The sequence below is a fragment of the Sciurus carolinensis genome, chromosome 14 (genome assembly GCF_902686445.1).
Source record: "Sciurus carolinensis chromosome 14, mSciCar1.2, whole genome shotgun sequence".
NCBI classification, from domain to species: Eukaryota; Metazoa; Chordata; class Mammalia; order Rodentia; family Sciuridae; genus Sciurus; species Sciurus carolinensis.
Window position 1 is genome coordinate 71,139,302 of NC_062226.1, and position 26,726 is coordinate 71,166,027.

Here is a 26,726-nt window from a genome sequence, read left to right on the forward strand (position 1 = left end):
TGGATCCTTCTCTAAAATAGACCATATTTTATGCCACAAAGCTACTGTTAGCAAATACAAGAAGATAGAGATACCACCTTGTATTCTATCAGATCATAATGGGTTGAAATTAGAAATAAATGACAGAATAAAAAACAGAAACTTCTCCAATACCTGGAGATTAAATAATACACTATTATATAATGAAGGGATAACAGAAGACATCAGGAGGGAAATAAAAAAATTCTTAGAAGTAAACGAGAACAAAGACACATCATATCAAAATCTCTGGGACACTATGAAAGCAGTACTTAGAGGAAGATTTATTTCATGGGGCGCATTCAACAAAAGAAGTAGAAATCAACAAATAAACGACTTAACACTATAGCTCAAAGCCCTAGAAAAAGAAGAGCAGACCAACACCAAAAGTAGTAGAAGACAGGAAATAGTTAAAATCAGAGCTGAAATCAACGAAATTGAAACAAAAGAAACAATCGGAAAAATTAACAAAATAAATAGTTGGTTCTTTGAAAAAATAAACAAAATTGATAAACCCTTAGCCATACGAACAAAGAGAAAGGGAGAAAACTCAAATTACTAAAATTCAGAATGAACAAGGAAATATCACAACAGACACGAGTGAAATACAAAACATAATTAGAAACTATTTTGAAAATCTATATTTCAACAAAAGAGAAAACCTCGAAGACATCAACAAGTTTCTAGAGACATATGAATTACCTAAACTGAACAAGGAGGATATACACAACTTAAATAAATCAATTTCAAGCAATGAAATAGAAGAGGTCATCAAAAGCCTACCAACAAAGAAAAGTTCGGGACCAGATGGGTTCTCAGCCAAGTTCTACAAAACCTTTAAAGAAGAGCTCATTCCAATACTCCTCAAAGTATTCCATGAAATAGAAGAGGAGGAAACCGTCCCAAACTCATTCTATGAAGCCAATATCACCCTGATACCTAAACCAGACAGAGACACATCAAGGAAAGAAAATTTCAGACCAACATCCTTAATGAACATTGACGCAAAAATTCTCAACAAAATTTTAGCAAATCGCATACAAATATATATTAAAAAGATAGTGCACCACGATCAAGTGGGTTTTATCCCAGGGATGCAAGGTTGGTTCAACATCTGGAAATCAATAAATGTCATTCACCATATCAACAGACGTAAAGTTAAGAATCACATGATTATTTCAATAGATGCAGAAAAAACATTTGATAAAATACAGCATCCCTTCATGCTCAAAACACTAGAAAAAATTGGGATAGTGGGAACATTCCTTAACATTGTAAAGGCCATCTACGCTAAGCCCATGGCTAATATCATTCTAAATGGTGAAAAACTGAAAGCATTCCCCCTAAAAACTGGAACAAGGCAGGGATGCCCTCTTTCACCACTTCTATTCAACATCGTCCTTGAAACTCTAGCCAGAGCAATTAGACAAACCAAAGAAATTGAAGGGATATAAATTGGAGAGCTGGTCTTTTTTTTTTTTTTTTTTTTGCGGTACTGGGGATCGAACTCAGGGCCTTGTGCTTTCGAGGCAAGCACTCTACCAGCTGAGCTATCTCCCCAGCCCCCTATAAATTGGAAAAGAAGAACTCAAACTATCCCTGTTCACTGATGACATGATTATATATTTAGAGGAACCTGGAAATTCCACCAGAAAACTTTTAGAACTCAAAAGTGAATTCAGTGAAGTAGCAGTTTACAAGATCAATGCTCATAAATCCAATGCATTTTTATACATAAGTGATGAATCTTCAGAAAGAGAAGTTAGGAAAACTACCCCATTCACAATAGCATCAAAAAAATGAAATACTTGGGAATCAATCTCACAAAAGAGGTGAAAGACCTCTACAATGAGAACTACAGAACACTAAAGAAAGAAATTAAAGAAAACCTTAGAAGATGGAAAGATCTCCCATGTTCTTGGATAGGCAGAATTAATATTGTCAAAATGGCCATATACCTAAAGTGCTATACAGATTCAATGCAATTCCAATTAAAATCCCAATGATGTACCTTACAGAAATAGAGCAAGCAATCATGAAATTCATCTGGAAGAATAAGAAACCCAGAATAGCTAAAGCAATCCTTAGCAGGAAGAATGAAACAGGGGGTATTGCAATACCAGATCTTCAACTCTACTACAAAGCAATAGTAACAAAAACGGCATGGTATTGGTACCAAAATAGACAGGTAGACCAATGGTACAGAATAGAGGACATGGACACAAACCCAAATAAATATAATTTTCTCATACTAGACAAAGGGGCCAAAAATATGCAATGGAGAAAAGATAGCCTCTTCAACAAATGGTACTGGGAAAACTGGAAAACCATATGCAACAGAATGAAATTAAACCCCTATCTCTCACCTTGCACAAAACTCAACTCAAAATGGATCAAGGACCTCGGAATCAGACAAGAGACCTTGCATCTTATAAAAGAAAATGTAGGTCCAAATCTTCAACTTGTTGGCTTAGGATCAGACTTCCTTAACAGGACTCCCATAGCACAAGAAATAAAAGCAAGAATCAACAACTGGGATAGATTCAAACTAAAAAGCTTTCTCTCAGCAAAGGAAACTCTCAGTAATGTGAAGAGAGAGCCTACAGAGTGGGAGAATATCTTTGCCACTCAAACTTCAGATAGAGCACTAATTTCCAGAATCTATAAAGAACTCAAAAAACTCTACACCAAGAATACAAATAATCCAATCAACAAATGGGCTAAGGAAATGAACAAACACTTCACAGAAGAAGATCTACAAGCAATCAACAGATATATGAAACAATGTTCAACATCTCTAGTAATAAGAGAAATGCAAATCAAAACTACCCTAAGATTCCATCTCACCCCAATTAGAATGGCAATTATCAAGAAAACAAGCAACAATAGGTGTTGGCGAGGATGTGGGGAAAAAGGTACACTCATACATTGCTGGTGGGGTTGCAAATTAGTGCAGCCACTCTGAAAAGCAGTATGGAGATTCCTCAGAAAGCTTGGAATGGACCCACCATTTGACCCAGCTATCCCACTCCTTGGCCTATACCCAAAGGACTTAAAATCAGCATACTACAGAGATACAGCCACATCAATGTTCATTGCTGTTCAATTCACCATAGCCAGATTGTGGAACCAACCTAGTTGTCCTTCAATTGTGAATGGATAAAGAAACTGTGACATATATATATAATAGAATATTACTCTGCCATAAAGAATGATAAAATTATGGCATTTGCAGGCAAATGGATGAAATTGGAGAATATCATGCTAAGTGAGATAAGCCAATCTCAAAAAACTAAAGGACAAATGATCTTGCTGTTAAGCGGATGAGGACATATAATGGGGGGTGGGAGGGGTTAGCATTAGGGTTAGGGTTAGGTTTAGGGTTAGGGTTAAGGAGGGTGGTAAGAATGGAGGAAGGAAGGACGGTATACAGGGAAAAGAGCGGTGGGAGGAGTGGGGGGAAGGGAAAAAATAACAGAATGAATCAAACATCATTGCCCTATGTAAATTTATGATTATACAAATGGTATGCCTTGACTCCATGTACAAACAGAGAAACAACATGTATCCCATTTGTTTACAATTAAAAAAAAAAGAAAAGGAAAGCTTGAAAATAAAGTAATAACTAGCTTTCACATAAATTACTATTTCCCAAAGTGTAGTATGCATGCTATGGTAGTTCATGAGATTATTTTAGGCAGCATGTAGCCACATTTTTCTGTTTTGATAATTATGTATGTATTTCCTAATATATGAAAGTGATGAACATAAGTTTCTTGTTTCTAAATATTTTTAGGCATTGATAGACCTTTATCTTATTCATTTATTTATATATGGTGCTGAGAATCAAACTCAGTGCCTCACATATGCTAGGTAAGCACACTACCACTGAGCCACAACACCAGTCCCTGAATGTCAGTTTCATGAATAATATTGCTAAAGAACTAGATAAAATGTATATGAATATCACATTTTTCAAAGATGAGTATAGAGGAAAACATTAAGTAATGTTAATACTTGGTATACAGTTATGGCAAAACTTCAAAGTAATACATGAATGATAGAATTTGGAGAAATTCATATGTATGTTAATGACTTCAATAAGATTTGTTTTTATAGAATAGTATTATAATGATTTGGTAGATATGAATTCTGAGACTGCTTTGTTCAGAGCCAAAACTACACCAGGCACTATACAAGGTACTTTCCTGACATCATATTAAATTTTCACCAACATCCATATGAGGTCCATATTATGATCCCCATTTTATAGCTATAGAAGCTTATTAATTTTCCTGAAATCAAGTACTAATGGTTGAATTGTTATTTATAGTAAGAACTACATGATTCTAAAACCTGTATTATTTCCTTCAACAACTTTGTCACCCCAGAATTCATGGCCAGCAGAGGTAAAACCAGGTTAAGATCTGATTCCTGATTCTAGAAGGATTCTCCCTAAAATTCCCGTTGCTTCTGATTTCAGAGGGTCCTTCCAATGCTCTCCACAGTCTAGATAGGACTGACCCATGAGCAGGCAGAGTGGAGATCTCCTACTTGGACCAATTCTACAAGTGTCCCCTGCCCCTCAGCATACAACTCATTATCATAGTTTTAATTGAATACATATTTGAATATTTTGCATCTTAAATTATTGCCTTTGTACTTTGCAAGTTTGGGGTTATCAGTCCGTTTACAGTCTAGTGGGGAATAGCTAAAGCTGGCAGGAAATGCTGGAGAACTATTAGCAGGCTCTTCTTTAGAGTGTATACAGGTTATGTGGGGAAGAGGGTAAAAGTGAGAGGAAGAGAGGGAAGACAGGAGGGAAGAAATGCTGTGGTGAATAAAGGAGGTTGACTGGAAAGTTGGGAAAACACCAAAGACAAGTTCCATGTATTTTGGTAATTTATTTTAGGTTATCACTAGGTCCTGAATAAATTGTAGGAATTGCCGGTTCAATGACTTAGTTGTACCTTCTCATAGGACCACTGTGATGCCTTAAAGAGGATTTAAATGATTGACATATAACTTGAACCACAATAAGCCCTTCCATAAGTAGCAGCTATTTCAGTTATGGTGTTAGTCATGTGTGCTATTGAAAACGAACCTTTTCTTGACCTGAATGTGTTTATGCTGATAAAAATATAATGTGCTTTCAAAAATAATTAGACTCTAAAATCATTAAAAAATCATTAATCTAAGGACAAATGATGAACTGAGGAACATTACAGGACATATGACAAATATTGGGCTAAACATAAAGAATTTCTCTAAATCAATAATGAAATACTAACAACCCAGTGGGAAAATGGGTCAAGGATAGCACACAAAGGAAGTATCAGTGGCTTTTCAACATGTAAAAAGATGTTCCATTTTGCTCATAATGAGAGAAATTCATATTCTAAACTATAGTGGGTTATCCTTTTTTATCTATCAGATGCACAACATCAAAAACCTCTGTGGCACACACTGAATTAATGTGATGGGGAAGTGGGCCCCTATATTGCTGTTGGGAAAAGACGTTGTTCCGACTACAGGAAGGAGAATTTGATAGTATTTAACCCAAGTACAAGTGCATATTTCCTTTAACTCAGTAATTCCCTTCTAGGATTTTATTCCACATCTACATATATATTCTGAAAACTTTACTTAGTTGTAGGTACAAGATTTATCACCATATTGCTTTTAATAGCTAAATCCTGGAGGAAAAGTTTATCACTAGGGCACTAATTAATTACATGATGGTACTGCTATCCAATGGAAAGCTATGCAATAATTTAAAAACATGAGGCAGTTTTAGATAATATATTTAACAATCTCTAAGGTATATTCAGGCATGACATAGAATAGTGTGTTAACCATTTATACAAAAATTAGAAGGCTATACCTAAGTATAAATTTTGTGTGTATTTGTATATGAATAAAATATCTCTGGAAGAATGTACCAGAATCTCAGGATGAGAGGCTTACCTTGTGTGTTAGTTAGCTTTTCATAACTATGGTAAATACCTAAGGAAAACAACTCAAAGGAGGGAAGATTTACTTTGGCTCATGGTTTCTAAGGCTTCTGTCTATAGTTAAGAGACTCTACTGCTCTGGGCTTGAGATAAGGCAGAACATCATGGCAGAAGGGCACAGCAGAGCAAAGTTGGTTTACCTCATGGCAACCAGGAAGTAGAGGTCAAGAGCAAAAGAGAGAGAAAGAAAGAGAAAGCAAGGCCTGAGACATGATATACCCTTTAAGGACAGCCCCCTGGTGACCAGGTTCCTCTAACTAGGCCCCACTTTCTACAGTTTCTACCACCTCTCAATAATGCCATCAAATTTTGCAACTATCAAAGGATTAATCCACTCTGAACACTGCTGCCTTGGGGACCAAGCCTTCAACACAGGAGCCTTTGGGAGACAGTCCAGATCCAAAACATAACACCTTAACTATCTTATATGTTCAGATTATGCACCATTTTGTATCACTTATTTTTTAAAAAAGTAATTAAATAAACCAGCAAGTCCACATGGAGTATGACTCTGAAGCCCTGAGAGACATCATTTGGGTTATTCTTTACCACCCCTTTCCTTGCCTCCATTTGACTGGTTTCTATACCAGTGTAAAACATACATCCGGAGGCCTAACAAAGGGTTAGAAAGAAGAGGAAGAAGGAGCCACAGTCTTGGCCCATTTAATCTGGGAGGATCCACAGTGACCCTCAAATCATAAACTCTTTTCACAGGAAAAGCATTGGTTTGGAACCTAGGGTTGCAGGATGCCTTGTTATGTCTGAGTTACAAATAAGCAACAAATAATTTTTTTGGTGTAAGTTTGTCCTGTGCAATATTTGGAACATACTTAAGTATTTTTAATGGTGTAATTGGTCAGCCTGCACGGGATCTGGAACCTGGCTACTCATCAGGCAGTATTCGTTGCCTGAACCAGGCTTTCCTAATCTGTGAAATGAACGTCAGTAACTGTCCAACTTTGACATGGGGTTGTCATGAGGCTTAAATAAGCCCCAGTACTTTGTGAATAGTCAAATGCTCTAGAATTATAAGGAATAAGCACAACTGGTATCACTTGCAATTGTCATCAAAACCCTGGTCTCCATAGCAAACCATTTACTGAAACCTGCTACCTTATTTTCTTCCAACTTTACTGTGATTTCTTGTAAGTCTTAAGCACACAGGCACACATTTATTTTATATTTAAGGAGTGTTCCTAAAAATACAGAACATAGCATAAAAATATAAAATATGTCAGGAACTTCATTTTTAGTGTTCATTGCTCCTGGACTTAAATCTTGTAGGCCTTATTTGCAATCATTTTATCTCAGGTGAATGATTGACTGGATCGACTGCTTTATTCACTTAGCATGTGTTTATTGAACACCTATCGTGTTCCATGCATTGGAGATAAATGGGTGAGTAAAAGAGACACAGACCCTTCCATCACTGAACGTGAGGTCAGCTGAGGTTCAGCTGTATAAGAACCAAAGGAGGAAAGAAAACAGATAAGAAGAGGGTTTCCTAAGCCTGCATGACTTTAGACTCTCTGGGGAGGTGCTAGGCTATGCTGCAGACCAAGGACTCCTTCCATGATGCCAATGAGCATCCAAGGATCAAAACTGCTGAATTAGGAGTGTAGAACATGTTGGCTGTTTTACAATGAATTCAATGAAGACTGTTTTACAAGTAAGAATTTACGTAGCCATGGAGAGAGTGAATTCACGTCCTAAATCCAGCAACCTACCACATGGAGCAAGACAAACAAAAGGATCAGCAACCAGGGGAAGGACATGGTATTAGACTGCTGTGCTTTGGAAAACCGAAGGCTGTCAAGGTAGAGGTTTCAAGTCCTACCCAGGTTCAGCCAAGCTCCAGGGGCGGCCCCTGTAAGAGAGTTTGCTTGGGAGGGAACAGACTTTATAACAAAAGAGCCTTGGACAACCAATGACCATATAAAACTATTTAGCCAATTTGGCAACCACAGCCACTCTCCTTTGCTCTGTTAATAGATGGACCTCTGTATATTGGAAAAACAAGTCTTAAAGTCACTAATCTAGATCAGAATGCTCATTTTATAGATATTAAAGTGTTTATTTTTATCTAAACTCTTCTTTCTAATCTACTGAAGTCTGAGCCTCTATGCAGCACAGGATGAAATGTGTTGCCCTCTGCAGCTATATTTTTAAAATAGGATATTCCTGTTCCTGTTTGCTTTAATCCTTTATAATGGGCATAAAACAGAATTTAAAGGAAGAGAGTGCAAAGTAAATATACTTGTAACTATGCATATCAATGTGTCTGCACGTATGCATATATGTGTGTGTGTGTTCAGATTTATTTATTTGTCTTTATGGTGGTAACATTTTCATGGGCACTGCTCTTTTCTTCCAGTTTGAAATGAACCCAACTCTTCCCACTTGTCACCAATGCTTTGTATCGTGCACTGAGCAAAAGCGTTCGCTTGTGCTGTCCTCCATGCTGTTATCCGCAGCAGAGAGCCAGAGTCTCCTAAGAATGAACACATTTTCCATGGAAAGCAAATGCTTTTTCCCCTCCAGGTGCACTTGGGGGACTTTCTAGAGTGAATCCGGTTACCCATCATCCACTAATACCTGCACCATCTACATTTTTTAAAATTTCAAATAGAGGGACACTTCTGTTTCCAAGGAATATCCCCCCCCACACCTGGAAAGTCACATGATGGAAAATGTGCTCTGAGAACTGACGTCCAAGGGGTCGAACCCTGCCAGGCTGTGCAGTCCGCCCTTGGATTTTCATACTTTGCTAAACGCTGTGTAAAGTGAAGCTCCCTTTCCACATGCCCCATGACCTTTCATTGTGGTTTTGTCGCTTGGCTTCCTGTTGGTAGTTGCTAAGGTAAACTTCTCTTCTAAAACCGCCACTGAGGTCAGCAGGGTTGAAAGCTACACCCTTCGAGATCCTAAACGAAAGGGCAGAGCAGACATCTGGGTGGTGGTTCCACATGTTGATTGTTTACACTGGAGACAGCGGCTGGCATTTGTCTTCCTTCTGCCAAGCATAAAGCTTTGGGATCTTTCTTAAGTCTGCTTTTGCAGAGTTAGCCACCAGAGGAGAATGATTTTCCTGTTGTCAGGGGGAACCAAAACGGCATTCAAGACAGCTCAGCAATGCTGACCTTGTCACATATCCCTGTATTGCTGATCTCTGCATTTTGGAACTCCTTGAAATTGGAAGCTGATAAAACTATAGGTCTCTTTAATCTGGAAACATCATACACTGAAATGTTTTTTAATGCTTCCCACAAACTCTGCATTCCAGAAAGGCGAAGAATTGTGCATTTGAACAATCCTGTGAGTATCTTGATGTAGTTGGAATTTGTGTTTCAAATTAGCAGCAGGGGCATATGTGAAAATTTCAGTGAATTTTCAGTGAAGTTATAGCTTTCATTAAATATCATGTTTCCTAGAATAACATCAAATTGAGTAATCGTTATGAAATTCATACCTAATGAGAGATTTCCATAATAAAAGGATTTTAAAGTATTCTTCATATTAAAAAATAATAAAACAAACCTACCATCAGGAAGAAGGTTACTCATATTTAAAAATATGTAGTGTACGTGCCTACTAAGAGCCAAGTAGTGGCTCTTACATGTGCTCTTATAGGCTTAAAATCTTAGTGAGGAATACAGATACGTATTAGACAAATAAAAATTAAAGTGTACATACTAAAAAAAGCACTTAGAAAAGACAGCTAGCCTTGTTTTAGGTATAGGTTAGCAAAGGCTACCTGGGAAAAACAGTATGTAAACAAGATCACCATATACAGTTGTAGAAGTGCAATACACAACTAAACATGGTAGCTCTGCTAAGCTAAGACCTTAAGGAAGTACAGAGTGAGCTTAGAAGGGGTAGTGTATCCCAGGTAAACCAGCATATGAAATGGCCTACAAGCAACAAAAGTCTGGAACCTTAACTTAGAGGAACTAAAAGAAATTCTGTGGCTACCATGTAGACTACAAAAAGGATGTGGTTATGATACCAGAATAGCAGGCCTTTAAAAACTGGGAACCCCTCAGGTACTTTAGGCTTGGAAGTGACATACTCAAGTTAGAGAAGGGCAAAATTAAAACAGACCCATTGGGAGGAGCTGCAACATCCAGACAGAAGACAGCTTCAACGGCAGGGGTGGGAGAACTTGGAGGAACCAATGACTTTGAGAAAAATCTGGAAACAAAACCATCAAGACTGATAGAATTTTGGAGAAGGAGGGAGTTGGAAGAGTCACTGAAGATACTGAGATTTCTTGGTTGGTCACTGGTCAGTTGGGGGCTCCATTCACTCGGATTTGAATACAGAGGAAGAGCAGAGTTTGGAGGAGAGGGAAGGAGAGTGTCTGTGGCTTATCCAAGTGGAGATGCCCAAGGAAAAGTTAGATATGTGGGTGTGGAAGCAAACCAAGGATCGGGCCAGAGAGAGACTTGGGAATCACTACTGTATAAATAAAACTGCAAGTCACAAGGGTAGTGAGGTAGTCAGGTAATTGGGATGACTGTAGCAGAAGAAACCAAATTATGACTAGAACTGATATTTCTTTTATTTTTTTTTCTTTCATAATAAAAAGTGCAGTTACAAAATCCAGTCTGATTAGAACACTTCACAAAATAATCAGGTGTTTCTACCCTGCCCACAGTGACAGCTTCTATTCTCAGGGATGCCTATTAGAGTGACCAACTCTGTCAGTTTGCCCAGGACCCAGGGGTCTCCCAAGACATGGAGTTTTCCATTTTAAAATCAGGAAGATCCCAGTTCATTAGGATGAGTCAGTCACTCTAGTCATCTCCTTGTCTTAAGATGACCACCGCAGCTCCACCCATCACATCCACATTTCAGAGAGGAGGAAGAAGGAAGGGAGAGGAAAAAAGGGGATTTACTGGCTCAGTCATCCCCATCCAACCACTTACCACCCCTCAAATGCAAAGGGGGCATGGGCATGTCATTTTCTTGAGCAAGTACATAGCCAGTCCTAATCAAAACGGGGTTCCTTAGGAAGCATAAGGGACAAGGTGATTAGCAGTTACTAATCAGAGGCTGATTCATTAGAGTGAAGAAACCAGACTGAGAAATGCCAACTCTTATGAGACAAAGGCAGATAATAGAACAGATCAAGATGTGGTCAAAGACAAGAGCAAATATTAGAGGATCAACGAATGCAGAGGAACATAGCATCTTGAGATCATGGGCAGCTAACCTGGTCAGTGCTGCTCCCGTGTCATTTTATAGACAAGGACCACCTCTAAGATAAACAGTGCCTCAACCATCCTGTGGCCATTACTCTCACTCCCCAAAAGCCAGGCACCTCCCAAGTGGGCGAAGTTGATGAGTCAATTAGAGGAAGAAGCCAGGCATGATGTGTCCCACGAGGCCTTCTTCCAGGACTGAGGTAGACGTTGCTAATTAGTGGTGACACTCTAGTCAGCGAGTCCACATCCGTTTCCTTCCCTTTCCTCATAAATGGCACTAGAGAAAAAACTTTTCCTGTCACTATTGCACAGCAAGGTCCCTTCCAGCCTCTACAGAATATGGTTCCACAGAGCTGCAGTCATAGGCAAAACTCTGGCTTCAGTTGTAACAAAAGCAAATTTCTGTTTATAAGTGAACTTGGAGGTTGGGCATGCTGGCACATGCATAGAATCTTATCTATTAGAGACACTGAGGCAGGAGAATCACAAGTTTGAGGCCTGACAAGTTAGAAAGATCCTGACTCAAAATAAAGAATAAAATATAAGGGTTGGGGATGTGGTTCAGTGATAGAGCACTTGCCTAGCATGCCAAAGTTCTGAGTCCAATCCCTAGTACCATAAATAAATAAAAACAAATGAACTTGGAAAGGAAGACATTTTTCTGTTTTCATTTTGAACATAAAAATTGTATAATAATGACTGATGATTAATTAATTTCTCAAGCCAAGGGACATTAGGCAGAAATATTGGAAACACAGAGAAGTTAATTTTCACACTGAGAAAGGGTTTACCCCATCTGCAACCCTATGTGTTGGGTTTGCATGGAAATTTGTACATTATAATTTTACATTGCTCTTTAAATACAGGCTTTCCTTTTTCCTTAAGCAAAGCTATATTGAGTTTCCCCACATGAGAGCCTCTTTGCTGTGCTTGAAAAAGGTTCATTCTGGGAGGGGTGTCTTGCCACTGGGGACCAAAATAGGACAGCAATGACTGGCCACTCCTTCTCAATTACAGATTATTTTACCCATCACATTTCAGGAGACGGACTAGTTTATAAGGTTGTGCTGCAGATCAACCATCTTCAGCACACTGATTTCTGGGAAGATTTATATTTAAGTTTATAACTTTCATTTATCTTCTTATATGTGGGAACTAACCCAAAGCTACAAATTTCATGCACTTTAATTGAATGGGAAAAGATGTCTATTGAGTCTGTGTCATTATCAGGGACAACAAGAGGGGAAAGAAGCCACTGTCATTGAAACATGTACACTGAGAAGGAATACCTTTGCAAAACCTTATGGAGAGAACTCTAATCCAGGAGGTGTTTGGGAGCCAGGTAGGATAGTGTGGAGTACCATACTGTCCAGCAGCTAGGATCCAGATCCTTCGTGGGATGGATAACCCATAAGATATGCACGTGGCGCCTTACATTCGGCAAGGTAGTTAATGCTTATTAAGACGTGCTGAAATTCTGGATGGTGCCTGGTGCATTAGGCTGATCACTAGGGCTCCCTGGATGCCAGCGACGGCCTTGTGTTGAATGATTCCACAACCCTTCATTTGCATGGTGCCCCACTCCCCATTCCCCAGCATGATTGACAGGGATATTCACTGTGGTCCTCCAAGCCCAAGGCTGTGGGATCTCTCTGACAACCAAAGAGCAGGTGCAATTGTCTTATTCTGTATCCTCTTATCCTAAGTTACACCATCGATTTGTTAACATCCTTTTGTAGCGTGGAGGGGAAATGTGCTACTGTAGATCAATTTTAAGACATGGTCTAATTTTAGAAAGCTTGTCATGTTTGAAACCCTTTTGTATTTGAGGTGGTGTGGTAAAAAAGTTAATCTGGTGGTGGTGTTATCAGCAGGGATGGTATTTGTAAGGAGCTTCTGTATAGAAGCATCCATCCTTTGGGGATCCTTCTGGAAGGAAAGGAAGAAAACTTGTTTTCCTGCTGTAGGAAGATGAATGCAATAATGAAAAGATAAATCAATAAAGGAGACAGACAAGGAAATATTTGAAGACATCATGGTGCAAGGGAAAAGCACGTACTTAGAGCTGGATCTTGGTTTATTCACCATGACCTTGAACCAGTGAATTTTTGTGTGTGTGAATTTCTTTTCCTTATTTGTACAGGTGATTTCCACCTCATAGGATCACTTGACAGGAATAAGAGACAAGAATATATGTCAAGAATCTGTCTGGAGCAAAATGAATGTGGTTTCCTTTGAATCTTTCTTTCTTAACAGAGGATTTGAGATGAAATGAAAGCTATGGTCATTTTCGTATGATTAAAATGAATTTTATAGTTAGCAATTTGTTAAATGACATAAGATAATAGTAAAATTAAAAACTTGAAGTAGAAGTTGAGATTATGAAAGCCATAGGTATTTGTGATTTTTCTCAGACATTTTCATAACTGAACTGTTTTGCTAGAAGTAATCAGTAGGTTTATTAATAATTGTGAATCTGAGGAAAAAAATCACACATTAACAATCCCAATTAATAGAGTGTATTTTACATTTGAGGAGTGTTATTCCATTTATTTTCTATTTATTTGACTAGTTTTGAGAATTTCTACACTCTTTGCAATTTCTATGCATATCCAGAAATTTAACTATACATAATCACAAATTTGAATTTTTAATTTTTTAAGAGTCTTTGATGTGCAGAGAAAGCAGGACATCTGCAAAATGTAAGTTGATGGCTTATACATAATTGAGGATACATTTCCATGGAGGCATTCTCTTTCCACAATAACAATCTGGCTCTTAGCAGAAACTTTATAAATGTTTTCTAGATGCTTTGCTTTGTAGGCATTACTGTCCAGGTTGCTTTGAACAGCGAGTACATCCCAGAGAGAATTGTCACAACATAGATCATAGCTGGGAAATGGAACAGGAAGACGGGAAGAGGCTGGGATCTAAAAAAAAAAAAAAAAAAATGTGCCCATAGCAGTGGAGAGAGCAAGCACTAGAGAGCAAGGGATAATGGGTCTAGGGCCAGAAGATCTGTACAGTAGCAGAAAGTGGTATGAGAAGGGTAAAGCAATGGCAGCAGGTAGAACAAATAGCAAATAACGTCCAGAGATGTCCAATATGAGATGGGCTAACCATCTAAAGAGCATGCTGGCACAGTTCACAATAGACTATGGAACCAGACTTGAGGTCCACCAGTGGATGAATGGATTAAGAAAATGTGGTATATACACATAATGGAGTTTTATTCAGCCATAAGGAAGAATGAAAATATGTCATTTGCCAGAAAATGGATGGAACTTGAGAACATTGTATTGAGCCAAATAAGCCAAACTCAGAAGGTCAAGGGTCATATGTTTTTCTTATATGTGAAAGCTAGAGGCAAAAGGAAAAGAGAGGTAGGAAGGGTCTCATGAAAATCAAAGGGAGACCAGAACAGTAGAGGAAAGGGTAGAGGGAGGAGAAGGGGGAAAGGGGAAAAACTGGAGAATTACGTTGGCTAAATTATATATTATTATATCGTGTACATGAATGAATATGTAACTATGAATCCCACTGTTAGATAGAATTAGAACTCACCAATTAAAAATAAGGAAAAAGTAAAAATAAATCACTAAAAGAAGAAGAGAAAGTGTGCTGATGTCATATTTAGAAATATAAGAGCCAACATTTATTAAGAGCTTGACAGTGTGCTAACTTCTCTACTTACCTTATTCAATCTTCTTTAAAATACTACTAAGCCAGTAATTTAGAATCCTCATTTTACCAATGAAGAAAGTGAGTTTCAGATAATAAAACCAACTTGTCCTAAGTGACATAGTTTCTAAGTGGTGAGGCTGGAATTTGAACCAACATCTTGATGGCGAGAGCCACACTTGACCACTCCACCATAATCTTCCAAAGGCAGGACCCTATCCAGGGTGGCAGAGAGTAGGCATCCAGGAAATCAGGAGAGAAGACCCAACCCTGAGTGCAGGGGCTAGATGTCAACCCTGGGGAAGAAGCTGGCAAGAAGAAGGCAGGTGGAGTCCTTGTCTTGGATATGCAGAGTGCTAAGAGCTGAACAAGAGATGCAGGTATTTCCATCAGACATGGGTTGTGGGATTTCAGCCAGAATCATACCATCAGTAAATGTGCTGGATTCCACTGTAGATGATCCTCAGTGAAAACCAGGGCACTTAGCTGCAAGAAGGGGAGCTGCTAGTGATGGGCAGCCAGGAGAGACCTCATACTGAAGAGGACAATAGTGTAGGTTTTAACATCAAAAGATCCTAGAGTGAACTGAGTGAAGGCTGTTCTCACATCAGCATTGACAATGGGCTGCTGATCTGCTGCCTGAACAAATCTGTTTCTCCATCTCTGGAACTAAAGGACTCCTTCCCCTAATGATAACAGAAATAATTAACAATTAATATTCTAATTCACAAAGCATGTTATGCTCCATCAAGTTCCCACAACCACCCTGTACATATAAAGTTAGATCTCTCTTGAGTTTTACATTCTGAAGTCATCACAGAAGGTGAAAATTACTGCCAAAATTGCCCTTGAAAGTTCCTTAAATTATGTATAGAGTATAGTATACATGGTTTTCTGCATATTATATCAGTTTTATGCAGAACACAGCCAAATATCCTTTCTGGGTAAAAATATTTACTTTTTTTGAAAATTAGATGAGATAGATTTCACTTGGTGGCTCTTCACATGAAAGCTATATGCCATGTACGTATGTGTATGACAGTGGTTGGGTTGTTTTCAGTAGTTTTTTTTTTTTTCCTTAGTACATTGCTTGATTTTTCAAATATTTAATGACTATGTAATTACTTTATTATGCCCACTTTACACATAAAGAAACTGATGAAGTAGTTAGTGTTTGCATGATGAAGTCTTAAGCCTAGGTTATACACTGAAAATCTCCGGTAGGATGCACTACAGCCCAAGTCACCCCATAAGGATTATCATAGCTAGCGGACAGTACAGTATTCCCCTTTATTCATGGGGGACATGGTCCAGTACCCCCAGGGGATGCCTGAAACCACAGGTAGGACCAGTCCCTACATATAGTGTTTTCCCTAATACATACATACTCATGATAAAGTTTAATTTATAAATTAGGCACAGGTGAGATTAATGACAGTAATGAACACTAGAATAGAAAAATTCTAGCAATATACTGTAATAAAATTGCCAGCATCACTACTCTTATATTTGAGGGCTATTATTAAATAAAACTAGGATTGCCTGAATACAGGCACTATGATACCACAAGAGTCACTGTGATATCCAAGACAGCTACTGAGTGACTAGTGGGTGAACTGAAATACAGCATGGATACGCTGTCCAAAGGGATGATTCATGTCCTGGTGGGATGGAGTGGGACAACATGAAATTTCACCACTGTTGGAAGGATATCCAATTTAAAATTTATGAATTGTTTATTTCTGGAATTTTCATATTTTCAGACTGTGGTTGACTACAGGGAACTGAAACCATGACAAGTGGAACTGTGGATTAGGTGGGGCTACTGTATATTTATTAGCTAGTAGAATTCAAGGCGTGCCAAGTCCCTATGATACATGCTCTGACCACCCGGTACTGTGACCTGGGACTTGGACCTGTCATACTGTGCGTTGGCTATTAGGGTGTGGCAGTATAGATGTGGCCAGCAATTAAGCATGACCTCACAGCTGAGTACTTCCTGTCTTGTCTTAACTGAAACAGAAAAGATTTTTCTGTTGTTTTCTGATGCCTGCACGTGACAAGGAGACACATTCATACCCTGGGGCATGTGAATTCTGTCCTTTTTAGTAAGATGTTTTAACTATTGTTTTTAATTGCTGTCTTTTTAAAAAAATCTGCTTAGAGTTTCATGGTCCTTTTCTGACACCTTAAAGATTTTATCATTTTCAGTAAATGTCTCATAAATCAGTTGAGATTGCCAAAGTAGCAGTATCTAAAGTGGATCCTTCTCTCCTCCTGACTTCATGTCTCCAACACTGTGGTTACTAAATCTCCCCAGATCCCTGGCTGCATGTGTCATACCAACCACCCAATCCCCATGTGATTCCAATCATTTGTTGCCTTTTCTTATTTATTTGTGCTTACTTTAACTTCCTCAAAGCATTTGTTTTCCATTTTCATTGCTTAAAAAAAAAAAAAAAGATGGGGAAAGAGAGTGATGATCAGCAGTTTGATTTAGTAAGGACCTCAGAAAATCCTCCCCCATGAACACAATAAGAGCCCAGGTAAAAATAGTGAAGGCAGTTCTTAAAGAACTCTGAAAATTAACTAAAGGCCGGCAATACTCAGGAGTTGTAGTCAAGAAAACAGTTGAGTATTGGCAAAAAACAGTGAGCTTTGTGGTATCATAACTTAACTTTTTTCCATCCTGATCTTTAAATTCACAAAGACAGAGGGTCCAAAATAGTCAAAACAATCTTGAAAAGAAATGAGGAATCACACTTATCCCAATTTCAAAACTTGCTATAAAGTTAGAGTTAACAAGACAATATGGTACTAGCACAGGGATAGGCAGAAGTGAGAGTTCAGAAATAAACCCTATATCTGTGCTCAGTTCAAGACAATTCAATGGGAAAAAATCAATTCACAATAGATCAAGGACCTAAATGTAAGAGCTAAAACTATAAAATGCTTAGAAGAAAAACATAGGTGTTAACCTTCATGACCTTCAAGTAGAGGATAGTTTCTTAGTTATACCTAAAGTAAAAAAAAGAAAACATAAAGTCAGAAAATTGAACTTCATCAAGATTAAAAAGTTTTGTACTTCAAAGGACACCATGAAGAAAGTGATGGGCTGGGGAGATAGCTCAGTTGGTAGAGTGCTCGCCTCGCAAGCACAAGGCCCTGGGTTTGATCCCCAGTGGTAAATCATATACTAGATAAGATCTAGGGTCCAGAATATATAAAATTTCTTATAACTCAACAATGCAGACACAACCCAGTTCTAAAAATGGACAAAGGATTTGAATAGACCTTTCTCCAAAGAAGATATACAATTGTCCATAACAGATGTTCTCCATTATCAGTCATGAGAGAAATGCAAATCAAAAGCATGTTTAGATATCACTTTACATCTACCAGGATGATGACAGAACCAGATGGACATGTGGGTGAGCATGTGGAGAGTTTTGAACACTGAAACATTGCTGGAGGATTGTCAGTGGTGCCACGGCTTGAGAAAGTAGTTCCTCCAAAGGGCAGAGATACTCTGTGACCTAGCAAGTCACATGACCTAGCAAGGCAAATACTAAGACCATTAAAATTTATGTCTAGATATTACTATTCATAGTAGTTGAAAGATGGAACAATCCAAATTCTATCAGCACCCAAATGGATAAATGGTGACATATAAAAAATAGGATGTTTTTCAGTCTAAAAAAATAAAATGAAATTCTGAGGGCCGGGGAAGTAGTTCAGTGGTAGAGCTTTTGCCTAGAGTGCACAAGGTCCTGGATTTAATCCTCAGTTCCATGGGTGAGGTGTGGGGAGTGGGGATGAAATTCTGATATATGCTATGACATAAATGAATGTTGAAAACTTTCTAAGTGAAAGAAAACAGTAACAAAGGGACACATATTGTATTATTCTATTTACATAAAATTTCCAGAATAGACAAATTCAAATAGAAAAAGTAGATTAGTGGTTTCTAGGGGCCCTTCAGCCTGGCAAGCAAGGCTCCCTGAAGATGCTGCCATAACTGTGTCCTGCCTGTGAGACAGATCATTCACTGAGCTGCTGCTGACTTGTCAATATGGCCACAGAAGCAGGGAGCCTGACTGGAAAGGGCACTTGGGCCAACAGGCATGGGAGGAGGGGCTGAAGGCATTTCAGGGCCTTTCAGGTAAGAGTTTCATATAGGGGTCAGGTGGGCAGCCACAAGATGGAAAACAGCCGGGTAAATGCTGGCCACAAATAGGGGAACCTCTGAGCAAGCACAAGAGTCTAAAGACCAGAACGGCAGGGGATCCCCAAAGATCCACAATCCATCACTGGAATAGGAAGCCAGGTGGCCAGACAGGGTTTGGAAAATGCGAGTTCGGGTTCTTGGCTTCGACACCCATCTTCCCCTTCTTCATAGGAATACTGTTCCATATCCTGGGGCAGTCAGAAAGCTATCACTTAAAAATGCGAGGAGGACAGAGGAAGAGAAGGAGGGGAGGAAAGCAAAACAGAGAGAGGGAAAGAAAGTGGGAAAGGAGAAGGACAGGGAAAGGGGAGGAAGACAGAAGAAAGGAAGAGAAGGGAAAAGAGGAGGAAGGGTGAGGGAAGAGGGGACAGAGGAGAGGGATATGAAGAGTGCAAGTCCCAGGGTGTTCACTGCTTTCCAAGCCCTTTGCTACATGTTTTGCATATATTTTTTTTATCTAGTTATCAGAGCTATGAAATTTAGTCATGAAAGAATCTAGGAAAGGGAGTCTTATTCCTAATGAATATATATACATTTATATATGTATATCAATAACATAATAAAACATTATAATATTAATCCAGTAAGTTATATATATTAATCTATTAAGTTATAATAATTTGAGTTAAATGCAAATTAAGTCATGAGGGGTGAAAGGTGCTATGGAAGCAGAAGGCTGAGTCCAACAAGTTATTTTGACTCCGGTCTTGGAAGTTCCACCCATTTTTTCCTGCTCCTCTATACAACATGCCCCTTAGCCTGCACACTCACAGGATATGAAAATCAGGGAGGTGAACGTAATGAGATAAGTAGATGTGGTATGAAATCATGAAAGGCAACAGACACTTGGCCTCAACCTCAGGAGTTAATAGGAAGTGAAGGGGATCAGGGCAAAATGGAGAGCATATACCCCGGAAGAGGCTAGAAAGACTATGAAGATCCAGCCTGGTGTTGTCTTTGGAGAAAGTGGCCTCAGTGTTTCCAGACTAATTGTTTTCCCAAGAGGCCAGAGCTTCTGTGATCAGGCCACTTCTAGAAATTGACAAAAATGCATCTATCTGCATTCTCTATCTGACCACAGATTTGCTGGACAGTGATTGTGTCTTTTTCCAAGTCAAAAACAGAAGATTGATCCCTCACCTGTCTTCCTTTATCTATCCAGGCCATTATGTTTATGTGGATACCTCCTTTGCCAAGCAGGGAGAGAAAGCTGTGCTGCTCAGCTCTGACTTACAGGCAGAGGAGTGGAGCTGTCTCCGCTTGGTCTACCAGATAACTGCAGCTCCAGGGTCTCCATCACATCCCAGCCAGCTGAACCTCTACGTGAGATTCAAGGATGAGAGCTTTGACCGCTTGCTTTGGTCAGCTAAGGAACCTTCAGACAGCTGGCTCATAGCCAGCCTGGATTTGCCAAACAGTTCCAAGAAATTCAAGGTGGGTGGCGTTTAGGTGGAAGATGTGGGACTTATGATATACACTTTATGCTACAGGAGATCTTATAAAGCTTCTGCCATTGAGGCTAGTTATATCATGGAAGATTACTAGTAATGTAAACTAATATTTTGTTTATTCCTTAGAAGAGCTTCTTTCCAGATTTTTCCCCCATCTATTTAAATGAGACTTCTGTAAGAATCTAAATGTTGTCTAAGCTAATCTCTTCAATAAAAATAGATTTTTGCAGTGGGCTTTAGGGAGTATTCTTAGTTCCTGTCATTTTGTTTCATCTTTCTAAATTGTATGTGGTATGTATTAATGGTATCTTGCCACTGGTGAAGTTGCTACAAATTTGAACAAGACATTAACCATAATAAAAGGAAAACTGAGAAAGTACGTTGAAAGAAGACAGGTATTTGCAAGTCATGTTCTGTTTCCTTTTCAAAGAGGAAAATTGTTCTGTATGAAGTGCTGGAAAAGGAAGGTAGGGAGTTAAGAAGTCAGGTGTAACCTGGAGTAGGGAAGGAGAATGGAATCTGACACACTTGACATGAAGTGTGATATTCAATGAGTCACCGAGGACACAATAGAGCCTTCATGAAAACGTTCTCCATTCCTCATCTGCCTTTCACTGCCCAGTGCCATCCCTCCTTTTCTTTGAAAAGTTTTGAAGTACTGTACCCCTCTACCTCTGTCTGCCTGGAATCCCTTCCCACCAGGCAGTGTTGAGGAAGGAGTACTGCGGGGGTCCAGGTTCCTGTTTCATACCAACCTCCCAAAGTTATCAAATCCCAGATCTGCCACATACTTGCAAAATACCTGGGTTGAAACCACAGAAGAAAAAGCAATTACTTCAGGAACCAGACCAAAAGGAACTGTAACATTCCTGAAAATCAGTCACTGAATTTTCATGCTTCTATTTTCTCGTTGTATAAAATTCTCAAATTTAGCAGGGGCCCTAAGCAACTTAGTGAGACCTGGTCTCAAAATAAAAAGGGCTTGGGATGTGGCTCACTGGTTGAATGCCTCTGGATTCAATCCCTGGTATAAAAAAAAAAAAAAAAAAAAAAAAATCTCAAAATTTTCATCAGGAGAGAAACTAGAAGTTGATTATGAACCTCTTCTGTCTCATGTGGAGATCTCCCACCACTATCAGATTTGTGCTTCCCACCTTCTCCTTCAAGGGATTACTTTTTTACTCCTGGGTCCTCTGGCCCCAGTTCCTAATTTCAGAAGAGATTTTCCCAGGGACACAAGCTGTCCTCTCCATCTACAACCAATTGGTGTTACTACAAGCGGGTAGTGGTTGTGATAAAAGCAAAACAGAGCTGATTCTTTGCTCACCTCAAAGTTCTGAATATATCTGTTCCCCCCCCTCTCTCTCTCTCTCTCTCTCTCTCTCTCTCTCTCTCTCTTTCTTTTCTAATAGAGTCCATAGTGAGATTCATGTCCAATAGCAATGAGCTAAGACTAGCAATTCTGTTTGCCTTGCACTCTGAACAGCTCCTGACTAACAACTGAAATACTGAAAGGAAACATGATATTCTGAAGTCTAACTCCCCTTCTTGCCCATGTGTTGTGCAGATTTTAATAGAAGGCATCCTAGGACAGGGAAACACAGCCAGCATTGCGCTCTTTGAAATCAAGATGACAACTGGCTACTGTATTGGTAAGTTTCATTTTCATTGCATCGGAACACAAATCTTTTTCTAAAAGCTACTGTTGCCAGAAGGCATTGAATCAATCTAAAGACCAAACTACTTACTGCATAGTAGTTTAAATCCTTTGTTAGGTATCCCTGAGTGCTACACACTGTTTCTCTGTCTTTAGCAGAGGAAGGATTATTAGCATTAGCCTGGACTGGCTGGATTAATGAAAGAAGAGGCAGCAGCTATGACCTCAGCGTTGCTACCCTAACTTCAACATATTCTAATAAAAATAATTTCTGGATTGCTATAAATTCCACATTTTGTAGACTTTCCCTGGAAAGCAGGCATTCATTGTATGCCTCTTTCCCTCCATTCCTGTCTGGGCACACTAGTGCCCCATCTTAGTAATCATGGTGGCCACTTAGATTCCACTTGAACGGCACAGGTTAGGTGTCTCTTAGATGCCAGCTTCTGAGAGGACAAAGGGAGAGGACAGTTCCTGCCCTAGGGTTTGCTTACCTTCTATTTGTTGACCATTGACAAACTCTCTAATATATAATAAAAGGACAGGCTGTGCTGTAGAGGTGCAGGTAGGAAGAAAAGAACTGTCTCTGGGCAGACCCCTGTGGGAAGAAAGGACAGAGCTTGTCTAGGCAAAGGTGAAAGTCAGAGAAGTGTGTTTGAAGCAAGAATCTATACAACTCAGGGATTTCATTATGGAAGATTCTAGATTCAGGATAAGGAGTTTGGGGTTACTAAATTATTTGGTTAGGAGGCACTAATAGTCAGCAGGGGAGGGGTGTGCAGCTGCGATTTTCGGTTCATGACTCTGGATGTCACTTAGACAATGAGGTGGAGACAAGGAAAGCCTGTAGGAGCCGGCAAAACCCCGAGGAAGCAATTGTGACCTTACAAAAGGGACATACTGAAGTCTTAAATGGGAGGTTAGCAGTGCAAAGGGAAAACCTTGATAGAACTGAGAGATCTGTCAGCACTGATAGTACTCAAAGTCTTTATGGACAGGCAGGGGAAAGGAGTGGAGCCTTCACTAATTCCCTGAAGTCTCTCACTTCTCTATTTTAACCTTCAGTGATATTTCTAATGCAACTGAAGAAAAACAGACTGGGAAAGTGAACACTTTCTGAAGATGCAGAGAATTTAGTTCCAGGCTCCTTTCCTTGAGCCTCCATCCAGGCAGCATTCCTACGAGTCTGCCTGGGGCATGGACTCCATACGGGCCAGACAGACTCACCTGCGGAGCGCCACCTATTGGTTCTGTCAACTCACTGCAACCTCAGCCTCTATTTCATCTCCTGTAAAATGGGGATAAAAAAAAAAAAGATCATGAATATGAGGGTGATTGGTGTAGGGCTGGGCATTCAAGAGGAAATGTTCATTGGTTTTCTTCAAATTATTTGGTGGCTTCTGGTTTCTTTAAGACAGAAGAGATGACAATATTTTATCTCATTAAACTTTATGTCACTCTCGTCTCTTTCTTTGTACCTCTTCTCTTGGTTTTTCATCTGTAAAATGAGATTAATAATAGTGCCTACCTCATGAAGTTATTCTGAAGATTAAGTTAATTCATATAAAATGCTTAGAATGCCTGGCACAGAGGGGTATTTTGCTTTTTATTGTTTTCTGTGGCAGCTTTCGGCACTGGCTGTTGGGCATTGGTTGGCAGACCATGCTTAGAAAAGTTGAAAATAAATGTTAAAATTCTTCAATGTTTCCTAAAGTAAAAACACATTGATAACTACACCAGCTAGGAAAGTGGAAACAGGGTACACTCAACCTCATCAGGAAAGTTCATCAGAGAGATCATAATGTTTGAGTAGTAAATGAAACCAGGAAGGGCTCACCCTTTAACCTGGGACTAGTAACTGTGGTAACTCAGGGGCTGCTCTCCTATTTAGGTCTGCCGGGCAAGGGAGAAGGAATAACAGGAACTCAGAGACAAGAGCTGTATGGTGAAGGCTACTGGACAAGAGCTGTACCCTCAGTAAAGGGACACAACCAACCATGGCCACCCAGCAGGGACAGAGCCTGGAGAGTAAACTGCTGATGTCATGCTCCTTTCACCCTCTACTGGACAAATCCAACTGAAAGGCTAGAAGCAGGGGACTCCATTGATACAGTCCAGACAGGTCAACCTCTGGAGAGCAGAGAAGGTGGAGAAAAGCAGAGAGTCCAGAGGGGCAATGGGTGTCAGCCAGCACAATCATGCTTCATATTTTTAATTGCAAGATTATTGGACCAATAGAGGCACTTGCCTGTGAACTTATTGTCCCCACTAGAGGAGTATGTTACAGGAAACAATTTATAGTAAACATATCAATGCCATTTAAAAGAATCTCCTTATTATCTTTCTCCTCACCCCTCAGGAGCTGCAGAAGGGACCCAGAGTCTAGGATATGCCTACCCCGCCTATCCTGACTGGGTTCTTATTAATAAGAAAAGCAGGTGATTTTAGCATCTAGGAAAATGCCCCTCAGCTTATTTCTTTACCATAAGCAGAGAAAGGAATAGAGGGCTGGGACACAAGATCCAAAAAGGGTGATGAACAAAACATTGAACTGAGAGCATAACCCTAAATATTGCTTTAAGATAGATATGACTGTGGATGGGGATGGATCTTGGTGGTAGAGTATATGCTGAAAGGGCCTAGGTTCAAACCCAGCACCGATTAATTAATTATCTTGTTTATTTAAGAGAGATGACTGAAGAGCTTATGCCCAGCACTGGCCACACTTAAAACAGGCCTATGTGGTAGTAATGTTGTTGCCAGTTCACATATGGAGAAAGAGGCCAAGAGAAGTCACTCAGCAAGCCCCCTGGCTAATAAGTGGAAGGTCCACAATTCAAAGTGGCAAGGATGAGTTAGAATCTTCATTTATTGCAGGCTCTCGCTTCTTGGCTAATATTGTCCTGGAGTCCTGGTACAAATGTTCCAGGGAGCAGAGGAAGAGAGAAGCCTCTGAATGTATCAGACTAACTATGTATGGGCATGCTGAAATGTGACTGTGTGTCCATGAAGCATGTTTTTATTTCTCTTTGACCAGAGTGTGACTTTGAAGAAAATCATCTCTGTGGCTTTGTGAACCGCTGGAATCCCAACGTGAACTGGTTTGTTGGAGGAGGAACTATTCGGAACTCCCACTCCATTCTCCCACAGGATCATACCTTCAAGAATGAACTGGGTGAGCTGGAGAAATATGGAGTCCTTTTCCCAGGGTGCATTATGCTGCCATCTCTTCCCACCCTCTGTATTGACCTGCCTCTGACTTCTGTCAGCAGATTAGGTACAGGGGCCCTGATGGAGAGGAGGGTAGAATACAGAGTGAGATAGAGACAATCTGCAGGCATGGGCCCCACAACTAAGGAGAAGGCCACCTAGTGAAAGATATTTTTCTTCAGGGGTGACCTGGTCTTGCTATTTTCACATTTCCATTACGTTTCACTTTCTTATCTATTTGTTGTTTAATAGTCTTTGTTTCTAAGGACAAGGTTGAAATAAGCCCAGGTTCCTTTTCACTAAAAATAGATTGAAGAATGAAAGAACTTCCCAAGTGACAGTGGGGTCAGCCAATACTGGTGATTAATGCTGAATGTGGTGTGCAACAGGGCCCCCTGGTGGCCAAGTACGCTGGTTCTTTGCATGGAAAATGTGGAGGTGAGATTATCAGAGGACTTGACCCAGAGAGCAGGGCAAGGGCTTATTGTTGTGAGTTATCACTGCTCTCACCTGGACCCTGGTAGACCTTGGAAAAGTTTAGATTTCCATTCAGTTGCAAGAAATTCCCATCCTCAATTCCAAGGTCTTCTCCAAAAAGTGAGAAGATTCTAGTGGTTGGCTTTTCAACCAGAATAAGAATAGGAATTTTCTATGTGGGTACCAAGGTGATCTACTCAGTCCCTGTAAATTGCTCATGATGACAGCATGTACCCAGACATGACAATTTTTTATGGTCCTTTCTGTTTTTTCTTACTCATTGTAGTTTCTCTTCATCTAACTGTGTTTTTTTTTTTTTTAATCGTTTTTTCCATCTGAATTTCCTTTTTTCATCTGAATATTTTTAAGCAACTTTTTTTGTAAAGTGCCATTCTGCAGCTTACCTTGACTCTGGACGATCTTCATTTTGACCTTATTATTCTCTTTACTTTTATTCTATCTCCTCCTTTACACCAGAGTTTTAGATTCAGTATCCAGGAAGATATGGTAACAAGTGATGTGTGAGTCAGGTGAGGACTGTAGCAAACTAAAGCGCAAAGACGCATGCAAAGACTACACAGCTCCATGAGTTGCACCCCATGTGTATGCAAGCCCAAGTTGCCAGATCCTTTGATTTTTCAAAGTATCAGGAAGGAAGGGTTTTTATATGAGATTTTTCAAATTCGAAGTTGAATATCAAATTCAAAATTGGTGAACATTTTCTAAAAAACACTATATGGGCTGATAAAAAGTTGACCAATATCTACTTTGCAACCTTTATTT

The 26,726-nt window shown here is 39.5% G+C and overlaps 1 protein-coding gene across 2 annotated transcripts in view; it reads left to right on the top strand.

Moving 5' to 3' along the window:
* The window catches only part of Mamdc2 (MAM domain containing 2), a 152,216-nt gene that overhangs the window by 52,839 nt on the left and 72,651 nt on the right, over nucleotides 1-26,726 (top strand). For both annotated transcript variants that reach the window (XM_047524597.1, XM_047524596.1), the window contains exons 3-5: nucleotides 20,311-20,582; nucleotides 22,167-22,251; nucleotides 25,294-25,431. In XM_047524597.1, the coding sequence (XP_047380553.1) occupies nucleotides 20,311-20,582; nucleotides 22,167-22,251; nucleotides 25,294-25,431 (495 nt within the window). The remainder of the gene's footprint in view (nucleotides 1-20,310; nucleotides 20,583-22,166; nucleotides 22,252-25,293; nucleotides 25,432-26,726) is intronic.